The sequence below is a fragment of the Harpia harpyja genome, chromosome 10 (assembly GCF_026419915.1).
Source record: "Harpia harpyja isolate bHarHar1 chromosome 10, bHarHar1 primary haplotype, whole genome shotgun sequence".
NCBI lineage: Eukaryota > Metazoa > Chordata > Aves > Accipitriformes > Accipitridae > Harpia > Harpia harpyja.
Genome location: NC_068949.1, coordinates 31824569 through 31851926, shown reverse-complemented (window position 1 = coordinate 31851926; position 27358 = coordinate 31824569). Strand labels below are relative to the sequence as shown.

The 27358-nt window shown below is 46.0% G+C and overlaps 1 protein-coding gene across 3 annotated transcripts in view; it reads right to left on the bottom strand.

The window, feature by feature from the left end:
- Nucleotides 1-27358, bottom strand: part of SUFU (SUFU negative regulator of hedgehog signaling) — a 99761-nt gene that overhangs the window by 8507 nt on the left and 63896 nt on the right. For all 3 annotated transcript variants that reach the window (XM_052800217.1, XM_052800218.1, XM_052800219.1), the window contains 3 exons: nt 16570-16704; nt 14940-15078; nt 1813-1881 (listed from right to left, as the gene is read on the bottom strand). In XM_052800217.1, coding sequence (XP_052656177.1) covers nt 1813-1881; nt 14940-15078; nt 16570-16704 — 343 coding nt within the window. The remainder of the gene's footprint in view (nt 1-1812; nt 1882-14939; nt 15079-16569; nt 16705-27358) is intronic.

Genomic DNA, 27358 nt, shown 5'->3' with positions numbered 1-27358 from the left:
TGACAGGTTCCTGTTAAAGGAGATCCCCTCCAGCTGCCTGCTCCACAGCAAGGGCAGCTCGAACATGAATTTTCTCCTGACCTTGCTCCATTTGCAGCTGTGTACAAGGGTAACCTGCAGTTGGTACCCATTGACCTTAGTATGCCGGGCTGGCGGTTCAGGGTCTGACCCATGATCTGGCAGCATGGCAGGAGGATCCTTCAGGATAGTGGCTACCATAAACTCCCACTCTTTCTCCTCTAGGAAACATAAACAGCTCAAGTCCCACTTACGGTTGGTTTTTTTTAAACTCAAGCCCTGTGTATAGCTTGTACCATATAATCTAGTGGCCCTACACTGCCCAGGGGATTCTTCTGAGTTCAATGTCTAGGGTATGTGAAAAACATGCTAAAGATAGTCAGACAGATCATTTCACTTAATTTCACTTAACACAGGTGGCTCTTTATGCAGCAAAGGAAAGACTCTCCTTGCAGTGCTTCATTCTACCACATGAATATCAACAGCAACAGGCAGGGCTGCTGAGGAACGCCTTCAGTTGGCCCAAACTGGGATCCTGCAAGTTACAAATCCTTGGAGGAATCTGGATGCTGAAAGATCACATTTCATCTCAAGTATTTTCCTTTTTATAAACAGGAGTGGTTCCAAAGCAATCCTCTTGGAGAAGTCATCCTTTGCATTTGTTTGTTTTTCACTTTTTAATTTAGCAAAGTCACAGTAACTCGGAACCGAACACCCGGTCACTGTGCCAGGAGCTGCCACGCTCACTGCCTCTGCCTCTCAGTGGAGAGTGAAGGAACATGAGCCATCCAAAGCCTTAACTAAAGGGCCTTCAAACCAGAGTGCTCCTGGGCTTCCATGTCACCAGCAAAAATGAGCTTTGGATTAGGTTTAACTGGATAAAAGCTGGCCTGAAAGTCACTGCACAGCCAACAGTGTGCTCCCCTCACTCACACAGTGAAGAACACCCTGGCATTAAATCAACTCTGGATTAAACAATTAGAGCCCTGAGATTCTCCTGGGGGGAGGGGAGCAGGGCAAGGGATGGGAGGGCTGCTCTACAAGCCAAGGAAAGTTTCTTTAGAATCTGCAGGGAGCTGTAAAAAATGGGATTAAAAATATTACATGTCACTTCTGCCACTGCTCTTTGAAGTCAAGCAGAATATTTATATGGCATGCATGGGAGACAGGGTGTTAAATGTTCCCCAGGAAGAGATCACATGGCAGGGGGAAGTTTAGTACCGCACAGCAAAGCTTTATAAAGCTCCCTTGGCTGCTGCTATAACGCTTCCAAGATGGTGATGGTCCTCTGCACGCTGTGCAGGGGCAGCAGGTAAAGGCCAAGTAGCAGATGTGAAAAAGCCCCCGCCTGCTCCCCAAACTCAAAAAGGAGGCCCCCTACAACAGATTGTTCAGCAGTAAATGTGCTGCTACCGCTTTCAGCCTTTCTGAAAGTGGGGAAGGTGATGTGCCTAGAGATGCTGCTGAGGACTCTATGCATGGCATCGAGGACCCTGGAGCCCCTGGCCCAGGGGCTGCACTGCTTTGATTCAGGGCACTCAGATACCACGTTAGGAAAGATGGCGGCAGAAAGGAAACGCAGAGACTCCCTTAATACCCATCCCTGCCTTGTATTTCTTGCAATCCCTTCTCTCAATGCCTTAGTTCACAGCAGATGTGAAGGTTTAGCAAGGCCTCAAGTCTACAGGGCAGGGCTGCAGCCTGCGAGCTGAGGGGAGGATCAAAGGCAAGCTGCAGGACAGGCTGAGGTCTCTGGGACAGTACATGGGAGATATGGGAATGACGCAGCCTTACTTCCTCTGGAGAATTCAGATCTTCTAAATCTTCCAGCATTCTCTCTACGAACTCTTCGGTCAATAGGATCTGCAAAGGAAATACAGTAGTTTATGCCTTTACACTCATAGTTTTAGCTAACTGCAAAGAAACAGAACAACTTCTGCAGAGAGCAGACTGTACCAGCTCACTCCTTCCCCTATGTCCTTCTTTCCCGCAATACAAAGGTTTGAGGGCAAGGAGCTCCTAACTTTGCCTCCCACCCCAACCACTGAAAAAAAAATATGTTAAAATTATATAGCAATCTTTTTTGACCCTCAATTATCTTCCTCAGTCTAAAATTAGAGGCTCGGCTTTAGACAGACAGAGTGGGGAAGGAGGAAAAGGGATCAAGATAACAACTGTTGGAGAGACAGTGGGAGACACTCACTTTGATCTGATCCATTGAAGTTAAGCTCACAGTTTAATCAGGAAACAGCAGCGCAGGGAGAGCCTGAGACCCGTACAGAGCTGGTGTTCTGGGCATGGGGAGGGCTCTGACCCAAGTGCAGCACATCGTTCAGATGAACCAGATGCTGGGTATGGGAGGTACTCCCAGAGGTGCCCGCGCTAGGCACCTCCACATTGTATCGTATATGCCCATTCCACGTGCCTGTGCTGGGAAATCTTTTGGCTCATCTCAAGGCCAGGCTGGCAAGCTCAATGTGGCCCAGGAAAACAGCTCCCAACAGGTCAAAATTCTCAGCTAAGGCCCACAACCCTGGCTCTGCGGAGCCCCCCAAGTCACAAAAACCAGAGACACCGGGGGGCAAACCAGCCCCAGGAATTCAAGGGGAGGAACTCCCACCCTCTTTAAAAAAGCACATGATAGCCAAAAGCAAACGTGTCCTGCCTCTCTTCACAACAGCCGTAAAGGCCAGAGCTCCAGGCAGGCCAGCTGGCTTGGCACAGGAGCAGAGATGGCAGTGCGGGACCAGGCAAACATCCCCACATGGTGACAGGGCCTTGGAGCAGCATTCCTGGGAATTAGGGTGCAGCAGTATCCAGAAGATTATTACCATTTCAGCCTACAGGTTTGTTTCTTCCCCTCTGCTCCTGCTTTCCTTCCTTTGCTCCACCCTTTCCTCTGTCTCTGGCATTGCTTCCCATCCTGAAGCAAACACCATACCCATGCCCCCTTTCTCAGCCTTCCCTTTCCCTGTTCTCCCCAGCCATGAGATCTGTGCTCCCTCCCGGAAAAGGGACCGCTGCAGCACGAAACACTGATGGAGCTAAGTGCCCAGCCCCACTGCTCTCCGCTGTCCCCTCCAACTCACGTCTGGAAGAGGAGCCCCCAGCCTGTCCCACCTCTGTGCAGGAAGCCACCTCCCATGCCCACCAGCTTCTTGGTGCCAGTAACATCAGTGGGGAGCGAGTGACCGCCAGGATGCCATGGGCTATTTGGCAAGTGGAAGCCTCTGGGCTCCATTTTGTTAACACACAAGCAGGGCTATTGGACAGAAAGAGAAAGGGAAGACTCTGGTCTCCCTTTCTTCCTTTGGTTGGCAAGAGAAGAGATCTGAAAACACCAAATCCAGATCCGAGAGCTACCAGGTGTCTACAGTTCTCTCCCCTTCAACCTTGCCACCCTTCTGCCATTGCACACAGATTTCCCAGGAGATGAGGGAACTGCAACCTCCCTCTCCAGAAGACTCCAGGTTTATGACCGAGCTGCTCAGCATGGATGCAGGCACCTCCATCAGGCCTTTCTGATCATACCCTGAGCCTGAAAAAACCCTGCTTCAGCTAGGAGCTTGCTGCTTTGGACAGGACTCTGCAACCTGGCACCAATCTGCAGACTGGCAAGCTGAGAAACATTGCACTGAAACACGCCGTACCACCGCAAACTACTGCAGTCTCCTTGCAGGAGCCTGTAACTATTCTGCCTGTTGAACTGGAGACACTTGTTTGTTGACTGTTTGCAGGAGGAGGAAGCTGTCTGTCCGTGTCGGAGGCAGGAGGGCAACCCGATCGCTCAGCTCAGAAGGAAGAGCTGGGTGGGGAGCTGGGGCTCTGCATGGAGCAGATCGGTTTCTGCGGAGGTGCAGCCTGCATTGGGGTGAGGGAATGAAAACAATTTGGCAGACATCAAAATCTACAGAACAGCCGGAAAAAGGAGGAGGAATTGGTATTCACAGCAATCAGGCAAGGAGGAAATGAATATTCAGCCATCCACGGATGAGCAAAAATGCCAGAGGTTGGGATGGGTGAGAGAGCAGGAATGAGGAGCTGCAGCTTTGGCAGGGGAACTAGAAGACAAGCGCAGCAGGAAGACCCCTGGGCGCTCCCAAGGTGCCAGAGGCAGGAGAGAAATGGGAACCACGTGTGCGAGGCAGCCAGCTGCTCTGAGGCTGGAGGAAAACAAGACAGGGTATGCAGAGGTAAACAGCAAAGGGTGGAAAGAGTGAAGGGGGGGGACACAGGTCAGGTCCCGGCTAAGCCACAGACTCCCAGAGTAGGGACAAACCTACGTGGAACACTGTGGCTAGCAGTGACCTGGGGTGTAACCTCCTGAGACGGCTGCGCCCATCTACAGCTCACTGCCCCCTCTCAGTGAATTTTGGTAATCCAGCTGAAAAAAAATCAAATTCCACTGATGTAGTGAGCTGAACTGGCTCCCTGAAGGATCTGACAAGTGGAGTGGGACAGGAGTTCACAGCTCAGCTGTCTCATGGACCGTGTTTGTGGGATCAAAGCAATGGCAGCCTGCTCTATGCAGCGCGCTGAGAAAAGATCGCAGTGCCGTTCTGCAAGCCCTGCATAGACAGTTAACTTTGGTGGAGGGCAGGCATCACAGGCTGCAATGACAAACTGCTGCAGTGACATTCACACAGTGTGTCAACTCAAGAGACTGTCTTTAACAGCCCACGCCAGAAAAAACCACCCCAAACCCTACTACCCCACATTGCTGGGGAGACCTGCTCTCCTTCCTGGAGAAGAAGGGAGCCTCTGAAGCACGGGTGTAACCAAATGTACAAGCAGCCATGTCCCTTGGCACAGGAAACCAGCACTCTTGAGGTCTCCCGGGGATGCAGGGGGAAGGCATGCGTCCGCAGCACACCAACTGCTGAAAAGGGCTTTGAAGCAAGAAGTATTGTCATCCTGGATTCACGTCTAGACAAGATTTCTCCTCTTAGAAGCAGCCCAATCAAAATGGCCCAAGAGCATTAAGGCCTGTGCTCATAGATCAGGCTGCCATCCCCACCTGCAATCAGCAAAACCACCTTCATGCTGGTGAGTGAGTCTTTGCTCCTATGGAGAAGGATGAGAATAAATCCAATCCCATCTCAGCTTCCCTCACTCACAATATTTCAGGTTTCCAGTTCTTGTAGCATGCCTGCTCCTGCACAGTATGATATCCCATTACATTAACACACACACGTTATATGTGCATGATATTAAAGGTGACATTCCCAGCAAATAAACATGACAGACTGCCATTGCTCTAGGCACCTAATTTAATTTCCTCTGGGATTTAAACCTTAGAAGCTCAAATTAAACAAATAGGCCCCATTCACTTTATATTTCAGACCTGAATCTAGAGTTTTCCTCCGATGCTGTTAACTGATCTTATCAACAGGACACTGCACAGAGATCACAATGATGAAGCAGCTTATTCCCTTCCCAAAGAAAAACAGAGCCCCGCCGTTGTGCTGCAGCCATGGGAAAAGCTGACGCACTCTGGAGGGCAAATGAAGCCGTCCCATGTGCACTGAACAGGCCTTTTCTCCCATGAAATCTCTTGGCCGGTGCTGAGGAAGCAAAGGAGCTCTCCTGAGTGGCGGCAGGCATCCCGGGTGCCACAGCAGCCGGGTGCTCACAGCGCTGTGTTTTCACAGCTCTGTGCAAACATTCCCGCCAGCCCAGCCTGCCGAAGCTGGTTACAGGGTGTATCTCAGCCTTTGTAATGGCTGTTTGCAGTATGAACAGGGAACGGCCTCACCAGCCAGCTGTGGGCATCTGAAAAATCTCCTTCGGTGCTGCATGGTCCTGCTCGCACGAGGATCTCCCTGACCTGACCCAGAGAGGCCTGGACATGTGCTATCCCATTGCTAGCACATCTAGATCCCATTTTCTGTGTGCTTTGCAGCTGTTAGTCATGCTGCAGATGCTTGGAAGACAATGACTAGCTAAAAGATAAGTCCCTGTTTTCTATCACAGATACCTACCACACAACTGAGGTCCGAAGGCATCGTTGCTTCACTAACAGCTGCATGTGTCCAGACATGTTACAAAATACCAGGCTAGGCTGTCTTACTCAGGTGGATGTATTCAGGGAACACATGGGCCGTGTGCATGATGTCTCCCTCTCGTGGCAAGTCTCACCTGAGCTTGCTGAAACCTACTTCTTACCTCCAAGGCTTACCTACGGGTCAACTGAAGGAGCTTGTGTTGAAGCTTTCATACCTGCAGATAGTTGAGAAACCTGTATCGTGACTTGTTACAGGTGCGTGGCTGCAAGCGTATGAAAACAGGCGAGATCTAAAAAGGTACACAAGGTCATGGGGCTCCAGACGAGTTTGGCTGACTTTGAAAGCAAACAGTGCTTAGTAAAACTTTAGTAAGACTTTATAGGCAGCATATAGGTACCACCTCACAATTAACACCCCATCTCTCAGTATAGGGTTCAACCCCAGCATGAGGGCTTGAAATTCTCAGCTCAGGAAAGGCTGGCTGGGGCCAGAGGTCACACCGATGTTGAAAGCCTGGCACAGCTGGCAAGTCTTTGATCAAGGAAGACCCTCAGAAGCTGAGCTAGGAACTGAGCTGCAGCTCTGTCCAACTTCAGGAAACATGCTTTGTCCAGGGCAAGACACAAGCGATTGGCCCAGGGACAACTAAGCAGGGGTGTTTTTACTGATAATACCCAATTTTCTTGCCTACCTAGAAACAAACCAAACAATCCCACACTTTGCCCTAGTGCTTTGTTTGCATTAAACACTGGCACTTGCTTTTCTAGCAGGTTTGTCAAAGAAAGGAAACCATGTTTTATTAGTTCTGGACTTAGTACAGAGCTGGCTTGTATGGCTCAGCCAGAGAAGGTGGGGACACATTGCAATAAACCCCTATGTAAACCATACCAACCCTTCTAAGAAACTGTTCATCCACCCAGGTGCTATGCCTGGAATGGGTGGAGCAGTTGTACCCTAAGCCACATATCATCTGTTACATCTGCAAATATCCAGCAACTTTTAGGAGCTCCTTGCTCTAAAAATGTTTCAGCTTCATTCGTGTCGACAGCACAGCAAAAAGTGAAGTTAAAGTGCATCGGCATTTCCCACTGAAAATAAACATTAACAATAAAACCCCCTGATGAATCATGCTTTGTGCCACAAGCACCCCCCAGCCCATCTCTCTGCTCTCCTCTTGGCTTGGCCTTCTTTGCACTGCTTTGCTTTGACTGCAAGTGGTTCAGGGCAAAGGCCTTGTCACTACATCTTTCTACATCATGCCCAGCCCTGACACTGTCTGAAGAGGCCACCTTGCTGCCTGAATCCACCACAGCTCTCATTACAGCCTCAAAGGTACTAGTATTACAACAAACACCTTTGATGGGAAATTCCACTGTTGCTCTTCCAGGAGATTCACAACCCTCCTTGTAAAGGAAAAACATCCACTCACAGATGCCTCAGGGACCCTATTGCTTCACACCGCAATGTTACAATCCCAGAAGAGGAAGCATATGATGACGCTGACAGATTTTGACCTTGTGGGAGCTCTCTGTGACATTCCCAACTACAAGGCTGATCCAGGGGACCTGGGCTCCTCAGAGCTTAGCCTGACGAGATCCATCTTGCAGACAGGGCTGCTTTGAGTGAACACATGAAGTTTGGCTCAGCTGGGGAGAGGGCTGACAAGGGAGCCAAGACAACAGGCAATACCAATTCTTTCAGAGTGAAAAAGCAAAGGAGGGACAGGCATTTCAGGGAATGCTCCAAGTAGGTGGAAGAAAACCTACACAAAGTAGCCAAAATGTAGTTTGAGTAGCAAGGGAGGGGCGTTAGGTGGCAGGATAGTCAGTCGGCTTAAGAAGGATGAAAGAACTTGACTCATCCAAAACTAGCCTGGACAAAGTACTAGAGAACATACTGCAGGAGAGTTGATACAGGGAGGATCATGATGACCTAACGGGACGTTTCTACCCTAATTTAAGTTTCTCCCAGGGTCTCACTCAGCAGTGAGGAAGAACACAAAGGGATAATGCAGTGAGGTTTTGGGGAGCTTTTGGGGAAGACAATGAACTTACTGGAAAAGTGTTAGCTTAGATTTCCTAGACCTGCTCAAGAATTTGGGGGAAGCCACCCAAAAGATTCTGAAAAAGTTTTTCTTGGGGTAGATGCATGAAACTGCTTTGGAGAAGAGCAGGTTGTAGTTGTACATGACTTAAACCAGTTTGTGGGTGTTGTCCTTAAACTCACCATGCTAGACATAACACATCTATTCAAGTTTGGGGAGACCAAAAATCAATCCCTATCTCTTCAAGAGAGGACTCTACCCATAGCTGTGACTTACAAGTGAGCATCTCAAGCATCAGACTAGCTCTTTCAAATGTTGCTTTGAACCTCTGCTGCTGCCATTATGCCAATGTGCATAAATGATTTAACATGTGGTATAGCAGAGAGAAGAACCAGATGTGCTCATTTCCAGGGGAATGTCCTAACTCTACCGGAACAGAGTCATTCTCTTGTACTCTCTGTCTCTGTGACTAATTCAGTGTTTTATATGATGTGGAACAACTCCAATTGGATGAGCTGAGAAAGAATCAAAATACCCTATAGTTGTGGTGCCCTTAAAGCCAAGAAGTAGAAATAGGGGTTCAAATAAAAGGAAGGGAATAAAATATGAGTTTCTCATATCCTACGTGAATGTTTTATCCCTTAAATATTGATTAGAGAAGGCAAAACTTCTAACAACTCCAGCTCCATTCTGCAAAACTAGAATTTTTTTTCCCTGTTTTTATTGAAGAAAACCTTCTATTTCTGGTTTCATTCAACACAAAAGATATTTTCTTTCAGTTTTTGGTCTCTTTAAGGCTTTTGTTTCAGCAAGAAAAACTGAAAATATTTAAAGACTGGGCTCAGTCTGATCTTCTTTCCCAGATTTTTCACTTAGGTTGCCAAACCAAAAGAATGGATCATTCCCCGTGACCCTACTCACAGTAAATCTCCCCCCCTTTGCCCCCGACTGCCAGCATAGATAGCACATGTTGATAGCTCCTGAATGCTGGATGCTTCCCACAGCCTCCATGTACCTATCCTGCCTACAGGCGCATTTAACATTTTCTACAAGAAGTTTGACCTTGCTGTCCTAAGCCTCAACTTATTTTTCCATGCTGGATGCCTTGTTTTTGATTTTTTTTTTAAAGGTTTTTAGGGGAAAAGGAATCAAGTTATCTCAGAGAGGTATTTTGGAAAAAGTATTTTCTGACAATACTAACAAATGCATATAATCATTTTGTTGCAAACCATGAGATACCCCTTACGAGGAGGGTGATGAAGATTAGTAAAAAAGTGGTCTGGAGGTCAAGGGAAAGTCTTTCTCCTGATCGTGAAAATGCTTTGCCAAGTCAGAAGCCTTTGAAAGTCACTGTTTGTCCACAGCCTTTCAGAGAAAGGCAGAAAAATATACTGAAGAGCCCTTCTTCATTGAGCATGTCCCAGCCCAAGGCAGCTCTGCCCCAAACACAGGGCAGAGGTAGCTAAGGAATAGTTTTCCCTCTGATCATTCTTCTGAGTGGCAAGGGATTGCTATGGCACCAGGCACATCAGGACTAAAGGCAGGGAAACTCTCCAGTGCTCTCAGCATTTCTGCTGGAAGTCAGGCCTTGTGGAGGAGGAGGAGAAGGAATTTGCCAACTTGAATGAAGGGGAGGAGAAGAAAGCAGAGACAGGCCAGGATGAGGGAAAGACAGAGACACAGAAAAACAGGATGGAGGGCAGATTAGAGGCCAAAGCTGGAGGTGACACAAAGGGCAGGGAGGCTGGAGGAGAACCCCACTCCACAGCCTCAGCTGTGAGCTCGTCAGCTCATGTGGAGACACAGACCTTGTGCTGAGAATCAGAGGGTGCCAACTGCAAATGAACCTTAGCCTCCATCTGCCTAACAGGATTCATTCTGAAACAGAGTAAATTACCTGGAAAAAACCCCTGTACACTCAGAGACCAGTGACATCGGGCATACAAAACTTTGGAAATGGCTGCACAGAGATTGTCTGCGCCATGCTAATTTGGCCCCAGCGTACGTCTGCCTCACAAAATAAATCTGTAATCACAGGATTGCCTGCAGTTTTTCTCCCATAAGACCTCTGCCCTGCTCAGTCCTCAGGATGGTTCTGCTCACTGAATGCAGCATTAGTCATCATTTCTTTTCATTATCATTCAAGTTGCTTCCCTGTTCCCTCCTACTCTCTTCCCCTTTATTTAGTACGCTCCATCCAACTACTGCCAGCATGGATTACACTGGAAGTACCTAATCTTACTGTCCTTACCACTCTCACAGCCTCTGACGTGCTCAGCCTTACATTTCTGCAAGGCAGGGAAGCGTTCCTCTCCATGCAGCAGATGGGGGAGGGAGGCTAAAAGAAGCTAAGAGACTTAACAAAGTCATGGAGAAAATCTGCAAGAGCAGGGAGCTGAACACAGGTCTTTGACTCCCAGACTGACCCCCTACCCCAGAGAGATCCCTTCTCTCTCCTGACCTGCAAGAACAAATTCTAATCTCTTCCTGAAATTGTTTCTGCTGTTCATCTGTGGAGCTGGAACGCTTGGCAAGCACTGAATTAATCTTCACAGGATGACTGAAAGAAGGTTTTCCTGAACAGACATGGGAAAATGAGTGAAGAGAAAGTTGAATCTGAATGTCTACTTCTTGCAGGTGCCCGTCTCAAGACTTGCAGGTCCCTGTTTTCCAGCCCACTCAGCCCTGTGCGGCACAGGGGTATCTGCAGAGTAATTCCAGCCGGCCTCCTCCTGCCAATGGGAACGCAGATCAGACCTCAGGTCTCAAGCTGGGCATCCAGAAATCAAAGAACGCAAACTCAGTTGCCACATGAGAACATTTAGCTTAAGACTCTGGAATAGCATCAAGAAAGAACAGAGTAGTAGAGGCAGGAACAGGATCCAGTTCTCCAGGGCAACATTTAACAGGCTTCACCATAAGACTATTGTGATTTTTCTGCAATTACCTGCCTCATTCACTACACACCTTCTAATTTTGACAAACAAACAAAGTGGAAGTCCTATAGGCAAGAGTCTACCTTACTCCACAGTCCTGATTCATCCCCCAAACACGCTGCATCTTTGTGCACTGAGGCAGGCATGCTTTGTAAAAAATATGTATGATCCTTCAATTAGATATAGTATTGTGATACACATGTGTAAGAGGGGCAAGGCTAAAGTGCAGAGATATTTCTTAAATTGTATGCTAGATTTTGCAGTTAACGAGGACTCTTTAAATATAGGTTTGTTTTTACTGCACTGTATTGGCTCATGTGTCAGAGTCTGCAGCAATATCTGATGCGTAACATGTACGTTGCACATGATCAAAGACTTGAGTGTCATCTTCTTCCCTAGAACAATGACTGCCTAAAGCAGCAGGAGCAGAAATTATCTAAAGGTTGTGTTAAACCAACCTCCTTCTCCCCTCTGGGGAGAGTAAGCAGTCCAGGTGAGCAAGGTAGGAGGGAAGAACAGTCTGCTTTGTGCTAGACGGGCAGAGAGCTCCACATAAAAGCAAAGGAGCTTTGCAGAAGCATGTCCTGACTCCCATCACTGGAGACTTAATGATGGTAATTCCCAAAGGATGATGCATGCTGACAGGCTTTGACACAAACTACCCCAGGATAATATTAATATGTATTAAAGGCTCAGGCAACTTTATTGGGACAGGCTTGATCAGTAACACATTTCAACAGAGCGTCTCTATCATCTGCTGGAACATAAGTAAGGGAGCGAGGGAGAACACACGCACAACCTCACCTTGCTTTGGGTAGATTTTAGAGACAAACAAGGTTGATCTGTGATGAATTGCACGCTTAGCACAGCTCAGACATTGGACCAAGAACCTTGGACACTCCACCACAAATACGAATGTTACTGTGGGGCAGTTAATATCAGAGTATGTCTGCATGATCAGCATCCTTAACCCTCCAACATGTGGTCAGACACCTCCTGCACAGCCTTTCTCTGTGCATCTGGAACATCTACCCCTTGGAAAGGAGAGGAGAGGTGCTTAGGAGGCAGTGTGGGGGCTCTGCTGTCACAGCACTGGGGGAAGGGGGAGTGGAAGAAAGAACCGCGGAAGCCTTTGATCATGTGTAATGTTAATGCAAGTGTTACACATCAGAGACTTTGCCAGGGTAACTAGCATATAAACAGGAGTCTAGTGTTAACAAGGAGGACTTCTTGAATATGTTTGTACATTTCTGAGTCAAAGCAATTTCCCTATTCAACAATACATGACACAGTGGAAGAAGTTCAGAAATAAACCAGCCTGACATGCTTAGACCTTTAATAGAATTTAGCTTCTTAGAACTAATTAAATGTTACTTAAATGGAAAAAAAAAAAATCCAAGTACTTGGGAAAGGTGCCAATTTGACAGCTCTGGAGAAGGAAATAATCTAATCATCCCCAGAGCATGGGCAGCAGCAGGACAGGCTTCCCCTACTAACATGCCTTGAACGTGGCCTGGAAAGACTGTTGATAGAAATGGGGCATACAATCTCTGTGGTCTAATGACTCCTTGCCTTTTCTGCTGAGACTGCTAAAACGGCTCCCACCGAGTACTAGCTGCGGTGGTGATACAGACACCTGTCTGGTAGGAACGGTGCTGGGACCTGCCAAACTCCTGTCATCTGCTAACCCTCCACTGGAGCCCAGTGACTCTCAGCTCATTGCTCAGCCCGGGCAGTGGGGGCTGATAGGCTATACAGCAGCTCTCTGGCCTGTCCCACCTTGGACACACTCCACTGCAGCCCACGAGAAGTAAACAGGAGGTACTGTGTTTAGTCTGCAGGTTTGGGCTTTCACTGCACCAAAGCTCAGGCTCAAGAGAAGTCAGTCTCTGGCTGCTGCAGAGTTGAGGCCAGGATTTTTCAGGCTCTTATTTCTCCCCCAGGATAGGGAAAAAGTCCACAGGAGGAGATACCTGCCATCTCTCTTCCTCTCCATGGTCCCTCCATTTACTTGTCTTTGCAACAAGCCCCTGCATTGCAGTGATCTGCTCTCAGCCGCCAACTCTCCTTGGAACTCATCGCTGTGCCTGGGGTCCCAAGCGAGGGAGGAGGAAAATCCTCTCTGGGCCTTGCTGTGAAAGCTTTGCAGGGCTTGCCAACTCGGCCAGCCCAGGCTGCAAGGGACTAAACCAAATACAGCTCGCCTCCTTGGAAATATTATGCACCACAACTTCTTTTACTTCTGAAGCAAAGCCACATGAACCTCCCTCCTCTGCTCCCAACACCACAAGGGACTGCTGAGCACGGACCAAGCCTCCCATAACATATTAAGCCAAGAGCCTCAGACACTCCCACACGTATCTCACACAACCGGGTGCTCCTCCTGTTGTCCCAGGCTGCTTTTAGCCTCCCTTCCTCCCCCACCCAGTCTGTCCTCCTTCATTCTTATCACAGGATGGGGCAGGAGCCAGCAGCAGAGCCGGTCACATCAGACAAGAAGATCCAATACATTGACCTTGTGTAGGAGACAAGTGAGGGAACTTGCTTCTCCCTACTGCTCAGAAGCCAGCAATTCTCCACCTCTCCCTCCCACCTAATCCAAAAATCTTCCATAATTTTCAGCACCAAAGTAACAGGCATGGAAGCAACCAGGTTCATAAGGGTTAATATTAGTTACATGTCTGAATGGTGACCTGATTATTGCCATTCTTCACTGTTTAGAGGTTACCTGACTACTCTACACACTAATACATTTTGAGATGTGATGTAAATGCAAACAAACACTCTTATGTTTGGAGTTAACACAGTCACAAGATCCCGTGTATCGTGTGTTGGCAAGCACAGGAACCAACACCAAATGACCCACCCTTAAACCTGACCCTTTGCTGTTAATCATTACAGGAGTGTTGTGCTTTCCAGTCAGTACAATCAAAGCATGCAAGCTCTTTGAAAATCCCTACGCATGAGATGATTCTAGCCAAGATCAGCTCCTTTACAAGTCATACAGATTTCAAGGTATGATGTCCTCCAGACATATGAACACGGGTAGTGGAATGCCTTGAAAACAAGTCTCTGGAAGGTCAACTGCAATGCTAAAACAAACCCCTGCCTTCAAAACAGAAGGGGAGGCAAGAATGCCACAGTAACGGTGAACGCAGAGCTGTACTGCATGCACATAGTGCCTCAGAGATGAGCTTTTCTGCATAAACACATTCCTCAAAGCTTTTTTATTTTCACAACATGTTTATAACCATGAAGAAATTCAAGGTTAGAATAGCGCTATGCCATCATATCATTAGTGCATCACTGCTCCATAAGGCTGACCCTCAACACCAAGCAGATGGGGAATTTCCAAGGAAAATCTGTGATACAGAAAAAAATCTGGGTGCGGAAAATGTGTGGTGTGGGTGCTTCAAGCAACCATGAGCTTTTGTCAAAGAATCAATAGGAAAGAGCTAAGACGGAAAGAAGCAGTGCTGTCTGTGCTGCTCTCCTGTTAGGGATGATGTAAAACTGAGATCTTGGCTCTGTAGGATCACAGTCCCACAGCTTTCTAGCTCTTCCGCCCTGGCTCCATTCTTGTTTAGGTCATTCCACTCTGCCTCCCCAAATTCCTTTCTGGAAGAAATCAAGAGTAAATACAGCCTGTAAAGTGTTTGCTGACTCCAGGAAATGGACACTACTGTATTCACAGATGATTTTTGAACTTTCCAGCCACTGCTTATCAATTTGAGTTCCATTAATATATAAATAGTAACAGTTCACCATTGTTTTTTGAGTCCATAATTACTGAAAATATTACGCAAGAGCTATGAGAGATGTTGCAGCAGAAAATACAGGTTTGTTACACTTTGAAACCACATAAGCTTTTAGCAGGATCATTTTTAGGACACAGTAAAGAAGGAAGGGGGAGAAAAAGGAAGGAGGCTCTCTCACTTGTAACCAAGGTCCATGTGCTGCATAGGGGTGCTCTTCTGTAGCAAAGGCTCCTTCTACTCCCGTTGATACAAACGTGATTGCTGTATCCCCTGTAATACTTTTATATGTAAAGTGCCGTCCATGTAAGAGCCTTCCCCTGGGGAATGAAACATGCATGTGAATTGAGAGGGTGTGAGCAGCATTCAACAGAATGACGAAGATATATCACTATAGCTTCTGCCATCAGCATGGGAAACCATTTTGAAGGCAGCAACTATTAATTTTTCAGGAATATATGGATGATTTGCTCCACAAAGCAGGTCACAAGCCTCCTTCTAAAGCAGGGAGTTCTCCCTTATCTCCCCCCTTAATCTCAGGGCCCTGTTACAGAACTAGAATACATCTAAATCCCACTGCATGCCCATCCCCATGATGAGGTGCTGATATATGTAAAGGCAGGGGACTGCCAGTCTTCCAGTGAGATGAAAACTGCAGAAGAGAATCCAGGCTCCACATCATGTGGGAATGTGAAGATGCATTTCTAAGCAGGCTCATTGGTGGGGCCCATCTTATTACCGTGACAATACCTAGTAATCCATTGCCTTGGTGCTTGACAAAGGTAATCTGTATTACTTGAACAAAGGCCTAGAAAATATGCATACATGACCATCTATGGTATCACTTCCCTTTTTTTTCATTCAGTGCTTTCCACAGGGAAAATCATGGCTCTAATATTTAGCCTCAGAGCATGTGTGACACGCGTGCATGGCTTCCAACATGCAAGGGGGAAAACTTCAGGTAAGATATATAATGCCTAACAGAGTCACAGTTGCTTGATGAGTTACTGCTGGCCAGCTGAGCTATAGTAACTGATCAGGACCACATCTGTTCACACATTTGCGATGTAAAATAAAATATGTTTGTGTTAACTATCCCACTGGCTTCTCAACAGGCACAGGCCAGTGTGCACCTGCTGCTGATAACTCCGATACTACAGACATGTAACCCATTAAGCTAAAGTAACTCAATCACCTACAATCATTTGTCTCTACCCCACAGTTCATCTCTATGTTAAGGACTACAACATTTGCCACAGGTATTTTTAAAAATAGTACTGACTGAAATGTGGAAACCTAGAAAAGTCACTTACAGTGGTATGCACGGCCTGAACCTTCAAAAGACAATGTGTAGAGTGTGCACGCAATGTTTTATTCCTTCAGTCATGTAAGTGACATAATTTGTCTAAAAACCACACTTGCATGCATAAACTGACTGCAGACAGGCTTTGCACAACCACTTGTGTCTGAGTTCATAAGCCAGAATTAACAACTTAAGGGATTTCTTTGACAGAGTATGTTAAGACATCCCTTCTTTATCACAGAGTTGCCAGCATTAGACTAATAAACCCCCCCCATACTAACCCTGTCCTGTCTCAGCACTCAAAATACGCTGGAGGACATAAAAAGAATGAGAATCTTACCACGATGAACACACATGCAAAGAATCATCTGTTTCTAATGCGTTTTGGCAAAATATCTCAGCTCTGGTCTTTAAAGACCCATTGCATGCATATCTGTATGGTGAAACAATACCACAAGGCAAAAGCAGCATGTTAGCACAAGCTGAGGAGGAGGACGGCTTCACTCACCTTAGACAGAGGGGAATGAGCGCTCCGGACTCCTGGTTAAATTTCAGGTGTACGCTCTCCAGCTGTCTCGTGCGGATTAGCTCATGAGGAATAATAGCTGCTGAACTCTCGCTTTCTAAACTGTCCTTACGACTTCTAAGAGAAGAGACAAAATGCACATGTTTAGGATCCCAGTGCTGTGTGCTATTTCTGCTGTGTTTCAGAGCAATCATGTGAATATTGAAGGACACAGGAGCAAACTGTTACGGAGAGACATCTGAGTTTTTGTCACATCTACAGAGACACAGCCTCCCTCAGACCACCAGTCCCAGCATGCAGCTCTTCCTCTTGATTTGATGACCTAGGATCTGAATTTGTGCACACACACGGTGCATCCCTTCCCAGCACAGAAGAAATAAAATTTCTGGAAAGAACTGGAGCAAAACTACACTCTCCAAAACCCCAATCCACTATGAAATGGCTTGGAAGAATTACCAGGTGTGCCCTCCCTCCTAGTTTTGCTTTATCTTCAGGATTTTTTAGGCAGTGGCCTGCAGGAAAGAGTTATCCAGTCCCTTGTACCCTTGCTTGAATATCTTTGAGGTCTGAAGCATCCCTACAATTGTCTCCAAATCATTTCTTTGCACAGTTCAACCAAAAGGTTTTGAGAATCTCCGCTTCCACCAGCATCAAGTGCAACAGCCAAAAGATGGACTCTGCATGTGATGAGTAGGACATCTGCAGATTGTTTTTCCTTGTAAGTGGGGCTGCTTTAAGACAATGCAGCTTTGCTTTCTTATTCATTCATTTCTGCAAGACCAGCATATTGTGAACCTACGACTAAAGGTTATGTTGTTACATGATTAGGACCTTTGCCAGACAGAATCCTCTAAGATAATCAAACCAGTATATCTCAAAATACTTGACCATAAACACTTTATATGTTCAAAGAGCATCAGCACGATCCCTTACTTGATAGTCCAGAACAAAGAAAGAAGGACAGGGGGGGTTATGATTTTTGCAAATGACATGGACTGATGTGATGTGTCTGATATGTGATTTATATTTTTGTCACCTGGCGTTCCACGTGAACTTAATAGAGGTAAGACTTTGTTAAGAGAGTTTCTATAGTACAGAATCACCAGAGGAGGGGGACAGGGAAAGCAGGAGGGAACTGAGAGATGCCACATTGCAATGTGGTTCCGTTGTGCCAGACAGACCAAAAGCCAAACAAGGCTATCGGGCTGTGGCTCCATTTGGGAACACTGTTAAAACAAGCCTGGATCCTTTCTCCACCCAAGTGGAGCCACCTTTAACATACATCTGGAAATGATTGTAAAGAAACAGCTTGACCCTCACGAGCTGACTTAGATCACACATCTACTTGATTTTACATTTGGGTGCTGTCCTAAAATTACTCCCATCCACCACACACATAGTAACACAGTTCAGTGTGGCTTCCAAAGCAGATCAACCTATTGCTTCTGCCAGGTCACCTAGTCCCAGGTGAGCCTTTCACCCAGGCTGCTGAGCTGCCCACTCCGAAATGAGGATACAAGCTAAACTCTGATATCTCGCAGTGCCTTCCTGCAAATATTCTGCATGGCCAGGTCAGAGACATGCAGGAAAAAAAAAATCAGAGCAGCTCAGCTCCCTGCAAGATAAAAACTGTAAAACACATCCCATGTTCTGCCTTAGCAACACACAAAAGCAATAATGGGCCCAGCAAGGATACAGTAGGTCAGGATATAGCTTATGGGGTGGGCTGATGGACTGACAGTCAGCAGTCTGTCAGTCTGGTGGGTTAACTGAAGCAAAGACACAACATGCTTTGTAGTCTATAGGTGGCACTTAAAGTTGTGTTTAATCTACTTCAGCAAACATTTTACAGCTCTTTGTAGGTGGGGTCTTCAAAGAGTGGAGTGGGCCAGCATTTTGCAGGCTGATTACCTGAGAAGTGCAGTTACAGTTGATTAACGATCAGTTGACCTTAAGCTAAGCTTTGCCTCAACTTCCTTATCAGATCTTATATACACAGTGAGCTGTGGGAAAGTCAGCCTGTGGTCTACGACTTCCAATCATTCATTTATCAATCCCTACCAAAAGGGTCAGCCATTAGCAACACATGATTTTCAAGCAGGCCGTAAGCTTGCACTCGTTAAATGCAGTTCCAGAGTTTAGGCACCCTGGAGCAGATCAGGGATTTTGCAGCAATGTTATTGCTACAGACAAGAGACTGTGCCCTTCTCACCTGGACGTGCCCGGCACGTCCTATAACACAACCCTCCAGGCAATCGCTGCTGTAGGTTCATGCTTTGGAAAGACAGACAGCCACAGGACAGTACCCCATACCCCTGGGCTCCAAACCCCCTGAGCTGAAGGTGGGTTTTTATGTTTCCACCATGCTAGCCAGTACAGCTGCTAGCACAATGGGGCTGCAGTCCAGAGGGGAAAGAGCCTCCGGTTGTTAATGCAGTAATAGGAATGACGACAATATTCTGGAGGCAAGGGGAAAAGCTTTCTAAGTCTTATTAAAAACAGCAAATGCTGTTTGTCATTACACGCTCAAGAGAAGATGTTGACTAATGTGTAACTATCAAACGGAACTGTCATGACTTTAAGGCTGTCAATAATTATGACTTCACATTAATAAGTAACCAGCCCTTCTGTCAAAAAGGTGAAAGAGTGAAGCAAAATGGTAGTTATTACTTTGAATGACATGAAATTATTAATCCTTTCCACAAAACTTTTCCAAAATAGTCACGGTCTCTGTGTTTCTTGTTTCACTTTAGTGGAGCTCACACAATTTCAGCTATTTAAAGTTAAGGGTGAAACTCCAATAGCAGAAACCAAATAACCTTCTATCTAAGCTATACCTTTCTAAACAAGAGTTGTGTGTTGCAGACTACGCAGAACACATCAAGAGGCCACAGTGGCATCACTTTCAGACTCTGGAACATGTCGCATGACACAGGGACTTGGCAAGACCCATTAAAATTCTCTTTGGGAATGGAAATCCTTGTGCTGACACTTCCAAAGGGTGATGGCCCAGATGAAGGGTCGGCAGGATTTCTAGATTGTTGTTAATAAAAAGTTCACATTGTAGCACACATTGCCATCCACAGCTTGTAGTTTTCACCCTCAGAAGAAAATGTAGAAAAAGTTTGCTTTCTAACACTAACATCCCTGGTTTTACGACTGTCAGTTACCCATAAGCCTTTGCTTCCTCCATGCCATCACCAAATAAATCAGCAGCAAAAGCCAGTGGAGTTTTACTTGTTATGACTAAGATCTAGCTGACTATCACATAAAATGTTGCAAACTTTGTCTATTCCAGATTTAATACTTCATCCAACCCCCACAAAAAAATTCATGTTTCTCAGTGTCCAGAAAAAACAAGTCTGCAAAAGCCCCGGCTGCTGCATTAGGAAAGGCAGTAGATGTAAATGGAAGAGGCATGCCGGAAATGCCCCAGTTTAAAGGCTGCAGATCTTGTGTTTTGTGAAACTGGAGGGGAGTTGGAGGAGATTAAAGCGCATTTCCCTCTGATTGGGAGCTTGTGGGAGGTGTAAACGTGGGCAGTTGTCAGATTAATTCTTTAGATGATTACATTCTTTTTGTTTCTTTAAAGCTGTTTGTAGTTGGGTTTGATGTCTCCTGTTCTGGGCAAGTGTATTGCTGCAGTTACCAAGGTGACTTTAGCTGACTTTCAACTATTTTTTCCAGCTTTGGTTTCTACCAGTAGTCTGCTTCTGGGCTGAGGAGAAAATGAGGAAATTATGTTTGTTGGGTTTTTTAATTTTTAAATCTCGTGAATGCTGATTAACAGTCCATGAACTTAACCAAAGCCTTTTTTTTTTTTTTTTTTTTTGAGAGGGAGGGAGGGGTGGTTAAACCATTGCAAAGGTGTCCAATGCAGCCTGCAGCTTCCCCAGACCTCTGTCAACAGGGAGAAAGGGCCGGAGGAGACTACATGTCCCAGCGTGCTGTGCTCCTCGAGGTGAGCAGCCACATGCTGGAACCTGTAGCCTCCTGGGGGCCCTCTCTTTGTATTAAAGATGAGGGTGGCTGCAACCTGCTTAATTTTATGCCAATTAGCAGCAGCCTCTGGGGATCCTGGAAAATCGCCAGTGCAATCACTGGATTGCACAAAGTTTGGATGTCCCCTCCTTGTAAGTCATGTTTATAGCAACCTCTTCTCAAGCAACCCCACTGGCAGTTATTTTATGGGATTCAAGAATAACCAGGTTGATTGGATTAAGAAAGGTTTATTTATTCTTGCATTTGCGCTTTGCTTTATGATCAGAGCGCTTGATCTCATGGATCTGTCACGGAAGGAGGTCTCAGTTCCCTTCCAAGCTCTGTCACTGACATGGAGCATAATTTTGCTGCATTTCCAAGTTACACTCCCAGGTACTGAAATCACAAAGGACACGCTGTTGGAAGCTAGCCACGGCAGGGGCTCTTTGTAGGAGTGGATACCCACTGCATCACTAACCTGAGTTACAGCCACTGCTCCTTGCTTCCTTAGTACAAAACCCAGCACCACGAGTTAGCAAATGCAAACCATTAGTGCAAGCTTACACAGCTGGGAGAGAAAGGTTGGACCACATTTCTTTCTTTTTTTTTTTTTCCTCCTTTCTTCCCTTCCCAACTGTGGCTATTTCAAACCTCCTCACACTCCCTAATGAAGATATGGTCAAAGATCACTTAAGTGCCAGCAACCTTCCAGTGTCTTTCCCACAGTTTTCCCTGAAGGGCAAACCAGCAGTTGTGGGAAAGAGCCCTAAGCATCTTGGCACACAGAATTACGGCACACGTCACAGACGCACAGAGGCAAGTGCAGAAACGGGGAGGACATGGTTACACAGCTCCTGCTGTGGTCACACTGAGACAAGGCTAGCTCAAGTGTTCAGACCTGGGTGCTCATCATCTTGGTTAAATGGACGGTGAAGATGTTCTGTGTGCATTTCCTGGCATGGAAGGGCTCCAAGGACAATGCCAATAGCAACAATCTTCTTGCCACTCACATATCCCTTTGGAAAGCTGCATAATAACTACTGTCAGTGCTTGCAGGGGCCTGACTGTTCCAGACCTGCAGCTGAACTGGGATTGAGAGATTTAGGCTGTGCCACTGGCACCCTGCAGACTCATGGGCAAAGTCAAACAACTCTTTCATGCTTCAGGTTCCCAGTCTGTAAAACTGAGACACTTTTCCACATAGGGGTGTTGCAAGGATTAAGTCAATGTTTGCAAAGCACTTTTGGATTCTTAGATGGGGAAAGCTATGCAGAAGTGCAAATTATTAGTGTGATGACCGCTCGGCACTTCTACTGACACTGGTTTTCCAGACATTTGCTTTTCTAGTTCACAGGCTTGTCACCCAGCACTCAGCCTCATGCTGAGAGACACTCCCTAAAGTATATTGCCTCCCCCCATTCAGCATTCCTTACTCAAGCAAGACACCACTGAATGGCATCTTGATGAGAGAGCTTGCCTAAATAAGCAGGACTGGATTGGAAACTTACTGCTTAGTGGTTGCAGAATCAGAAAGTCTAGCCAGAACTAGACAGTTTTGGAGAATGCTGAAATGCTCCCCTTTATGTAAAAGTTTGCCTCCAAGAACTGAAGACAGGAAACCAGCTACACAGACAACAGCTCCCCTCCGCCCAAGTAAAGCAGCAATCAAAACCCAGTGCAACTGGGAGGAGAAAAGTGCAGACTCGCCTCGAAGTAAATCCTACATCTTGATATTACCATCAGAGCTTCCTCAGAAACGCCGCTCAGATGGAGCTTGTTAATGTGCATTAACCCAATGCTACTCACTGAAAGAAGGAATCGGCATCCCCTGTTTACCAAGTCAGAGGAACTACATGGGCAGTGGACTCCAGTCCTGCAAGTGGTGCCACTGTTACTCATGCACTCCAAACCAGGCACACCAAGTGACAGTCTGGGGTTATCCAGGGAGGACTTCGGGAGTGACACAACTCCTCCCTCTTCCCACAAGGGAAGGGCAACAACCTGAGATGCTCAGGGTGCAGTGCACCAGAAGGTCACAGCCAGGACAGTCCTGCCAGCCCCACCTGCCGGAGGGTTGTTCCCTGCTCTGTTTGCCAGGAACCTGCCTTCATTTCCCTGTACAGCTGGAAACTGTTCAGGGCTGGATGGAATTAGCACATGGGCGCAGAGCTCCCGTATGTTCAGGCTTCCCTAGACTCAACCTGTCTTTCTGCCTGGAAATTGAATGTAGATGGGATTTGAAGTGTCTGGGGCATCCGTTGTGGGTTCCTGGACAAACGACTGTGGTGCATGAAGGGACCAGCGCATGCCCAGTTATCTGGGAAATCCCAGACAGAAATATGGGAATCAGGCATGTTGAACCACACCACTTTATCCTTCTTGAGAAAGGGGAGAGCAATAAACAGTAGAGAGACACTGGAAAAGCCTTGTCAAAGTAACACAGCCTTGGGAGACTTTTTTCCACCACTCAAGCCTCACCTTCAGACACTGGGGATGTACGTGGGCATTACCTGAATCCTGGCACAACAAAATGTAGCCATTACTGATAATTTTAGCCTCAACATGTGCAGTAATGCAGCATGCTAGCTCTACGTTTCTACTCCATGCCTCTGCTCACAGGAGCAGTAGAATGGTCTGAGTCAGCCAAGGGGCAGAAAAACATAACTTTCAGCAACACTGCATGATCAAGGGGACCCTTGAGGGGTGGAAAAGGTCAAGAGTTCCCCTATCCCAACCCTGGTTCTCACTGCAACTGTGGCAAATTAACGACTCTGTCCTCATCTGTAAAGTGGAGATACTACTCACCTGGCTCACAGGACAGTACAGAGCTAATTGCCAGAGACAATTAAAGACTCAGCCCCAGAACTTATTACATCAAGAAATTAAATAGCGAATGAAGCAAGACTCCACAAGTGTCACTGAACTTTGACACCTGGAGCTTCCAGCCCACTGAGGTCTTAGCAGCAGCAGTGTTGAGTCTGACATCTAAACGTTCCCTATGGGTAACAGCTCGCCATATCCAATAAGAGTGAATCTGCACGGCTCAGGAGACTGAGAGCCTCGCCTTTCTGCCTGTCTGAAGAGCACCTACTAAGCTGACGGGTCCTGAGAAATAAATAACGCGCCACTGTAACGTACATTTGTATTCATACACGCCTCATTTTTCCAAGCAGTAATCAAGAGTATTATGTTACCTATGGTCGAAATGATTAGTCATGTTTCCAAAGATTAATTTACATGTTCTTTTGTTTAATGCGTACGAACTGATTTAATGGCTGCTTATGAACTGAGCTAACAGTCATTTTGAGAAACAGATGTCCGATGCAGTTTTAAGCATTAAGAGTGCTTTTATTCATATCCTTAGGAGAAGAAGGGCTACACAGTCTACAGTAATAACACTAATGAATCAAAGTACTACAGCTGCCCAACAGGGTTTTGACAGAAACCAGCTTTTTCTCAAAGGAACTTTTTTTTTTTTTTTAGGACTCTGGGACAGTGAACAACTGGTAATATGCATGCTTAACATGTAAGTATGTGCTTTGCTGGAGCCAGAACACTGAATCAAGTGCTATCTGCAACCAAATAATGTGAGGCTTTTGCATAAGCACTGAAAGCTGTAACTACACAAAGACAGGGAAATCTGTATGGAATCTGGATCCTCCACATTTTATACAAATAAATATTCGAAAGTTTGAGTGTTTCTGGTACTATTTTGTGACGCTGAATGCAGAACAGGTTGTCTGCTTTAAACCCTGATAGATTATTGTGTGTGGGTGGTAGGGTTAGGATAAAAGAAAGGGAAGAAAGTTACTAGGAAAGCAGTTGGTGGCTGCAAATCTATGATAAATAAACAGCACATTCCTCTTCAGCACAAAGCCATTAGAGTCTGTGTCAGACTTTAACATCCTAATGTCAGCTGGGTGCAAATTTGACAGCCTGGGGTTCTGCAGTGATCCCTATGGAAAGTAGATTGGGAACAATTTGCCATGCCCCAACAGAGCATTTCTGTCAAGTTCCCAAGGAGCCTCTAATGTACCAGTTATACACAGGACCCTTGCAATGAACCACGGGTTTGATATTTTATGGTCTGGTGTGTACAGTGCAGGATATGATTACACACAAGCCTGCTTCCCATCAGCCAGCACCTCGTAATCGTTAACATATTTATCCTTGTGGTGCCTCAAGAAGATGACATTGTTATTAGTCCCATTTTATAGATTCAGAACTGAAGCTCAATAGCTAAATGACTTGCCTTTGATTACACAAGATTTACAGTGTAGGACAGAACTGAGTCCCAGCCCTACCAGGCCCGAGCAAGGATCGCACCAGAAAGACTAGATCTATGTGCAAAGCTATCCTTCATCTCAGGTGCTTGTAACTCTTACGAAATGACTGTATCTGTACTAGGTCTTGCGCCTTTTGCGTCTCAGCCTTTGCCACTGCAGGTGCCTGCAGGGAACATGGATGCAGACGTATTACTACATGTAAAAGCTGAACTCCTAAGTTACATTCCTCTGCAGCAGCTGGAGATGAGAGTCTCCAGATCATGCTCATGTACTTAATAGCATGTTGAGCAACTTTGCTCAAATGCGTAAAGACATGCTGAGACAGTGTATTAAGAAAGGCTGAGACCTAGTAATATCTTCCTCTTCTACTTCATCTATGCTACACTGTGCTGGAAAATATGTTGACTGGTAAGTTTTAGCCACAGTAAGGGTCTGATTTAAGTACCAGTTAGTTAGAGGTTGTGAGTAAACACTGCTTTCCAGCACAAACCACCCCTCTCAGTACGGTCAATGCATTGAACAAGTCCCATTGTATCTGCTACATGAATTGCGAAGAGAAGCCACGGCACAGGTAGAAAAAGACCCCTTCTAAACTCCTCTCAAAGTAGTCAGTAAGATGGAAGAAGAAAGTATTAGGACACACTGCTGTTTTAAATTGAGATCTCCTCTGTCCTTCCAATACTATCAACACAGTAACCGCTGGCAAGACTTGCAGCTGATAGCTCTCCTCCTTAACTGAACTGCTATTATGGAGAAACAGGCTACCTATCAGTTTCCACAGTGGTAACCACAGAACTCAGAGAAATGTACTGATCTACTAGGAGGCAAACACTGGGAACCAGCCATTCATACCACTCAGGCTTCAGGTAGGGTGGGTGCGCAGCTGCTACAGGTAAGAGATTTGCAACAAAGAGCATTGTCATGGATATGAGGCTCTGGATTTGACGTGCCTTCCTCTCCGTCTCAGAACAGTTAAAAATCCAGGTAAATACTTGTGTGCTTCATCTTAGACCTCTGCTAACCTCTCACCACTCTGTCTTGAGCGTATCTCTGTTTATCTTACCCTGAATAACGTCGAGCTTTCTTATCTAAGCAACAACTGCCTCCCAGCATTAAAGCTTACCCATCAGCTGCTTCCCTGACCCGATGTGCACCCCAAATGTTTCTGGTCATCCCTGACCACTGTGAACTCAGAGCTTTTACTGGGCACGCAGATTCATGCAGGAGCCCAGCATCTGTGAGAAATCCTGCTCAATACTTTTGAGCCTTCCAAGGCTGGGTGTCATTCATGTAAATCAGATGGTATAATTTTATTTTTTCAGTAGGGCCAGTGGGACCAACCAATGGTCCAATGGGACCAACCTGCAGGCAGAGAAGTACTAAAAATCTGAGTCAGGTCAGAATCTGGCTCCATCTAATAACTATATAGCAAAAGTAAGATTATTCCTAAAGCAGTAATAAAGCCACTTGAGATTTTTTTTTTAATAAGCACCAATATCTCATATTACTCCTTAGTACATAGCATCAGCAATTGACATAATACTTCCCCCAAAGGACTGGGCAACTCAGAAACATTCATACGTAAGGCAAATCAGAAGTCACCCACAAAATGGAACAAGAAAGGACATCAAGGTCCTAACCAAGTATAAGGAGTATTTTTCTTATGAAATGCTTGAATTAAGAAAGAAACAGGAATTGAAACAGAGCAGGATGCTGTCCCTGCCTGGCACTACAGGAAAGAGCTGATTTCATGATGATCTTTACTCTTGGAACAAGAAAGCACAAATGTTCATTGGAGACTAGGAAACCAAAGGAAATACCAAGATGAAAGAGTGCAGCAAAGATGCATGCCTTTCTGTATCATTTAGATGAAAACATTAAAATTGATGGGAAGACATTTAACTAGCAAATAAGCTTAAGAGGGGAAGGGGAGAAACTCAGAAAGATGGAAGTGCAAATATTGCAGATGGCTTGAAACCACAAGTAATTCCCTATAGATTCACTCAAGTCAAAAGCTACAAATGAGGAGAGATCTACAGGCCCACCTAGTCCCACTTTAATCACCTGTTAGCCTACAGACTATTAGAGACCAGGGTGGTACTGGCATGTAATTACTGCCAGTACCTGCCTGCTTAAGCAAGGCAAGATCAAAGTCACTGGAAAAAAAAAAAGAAAAATCAACATTTTAACAAAGAGATTTGTAATTATGAGCTTGAAAACAAAATCTTCAGGCAAAAATATCAGCAAACACTCATTTATGCCACCTAGCTTTTTGGATACCATAGCACTGTTCATCACAGTACATTTTACAGGGCTCAGTCCAGCTGGATTTCAAACACCATGCACCAGGAACAGCAGGTTCTCCGGATCATAGTCAGAGCCACTCTACATTAGCAAGGTTTGTCCGAAACCCCTCTCAAAATCTGTCCTCCTGAGTACTAGTCCATCAACCCAACCTGAACAACTCTTCGCCCCCTATCCTTGTGCTTTGCAAGTATTTGCTG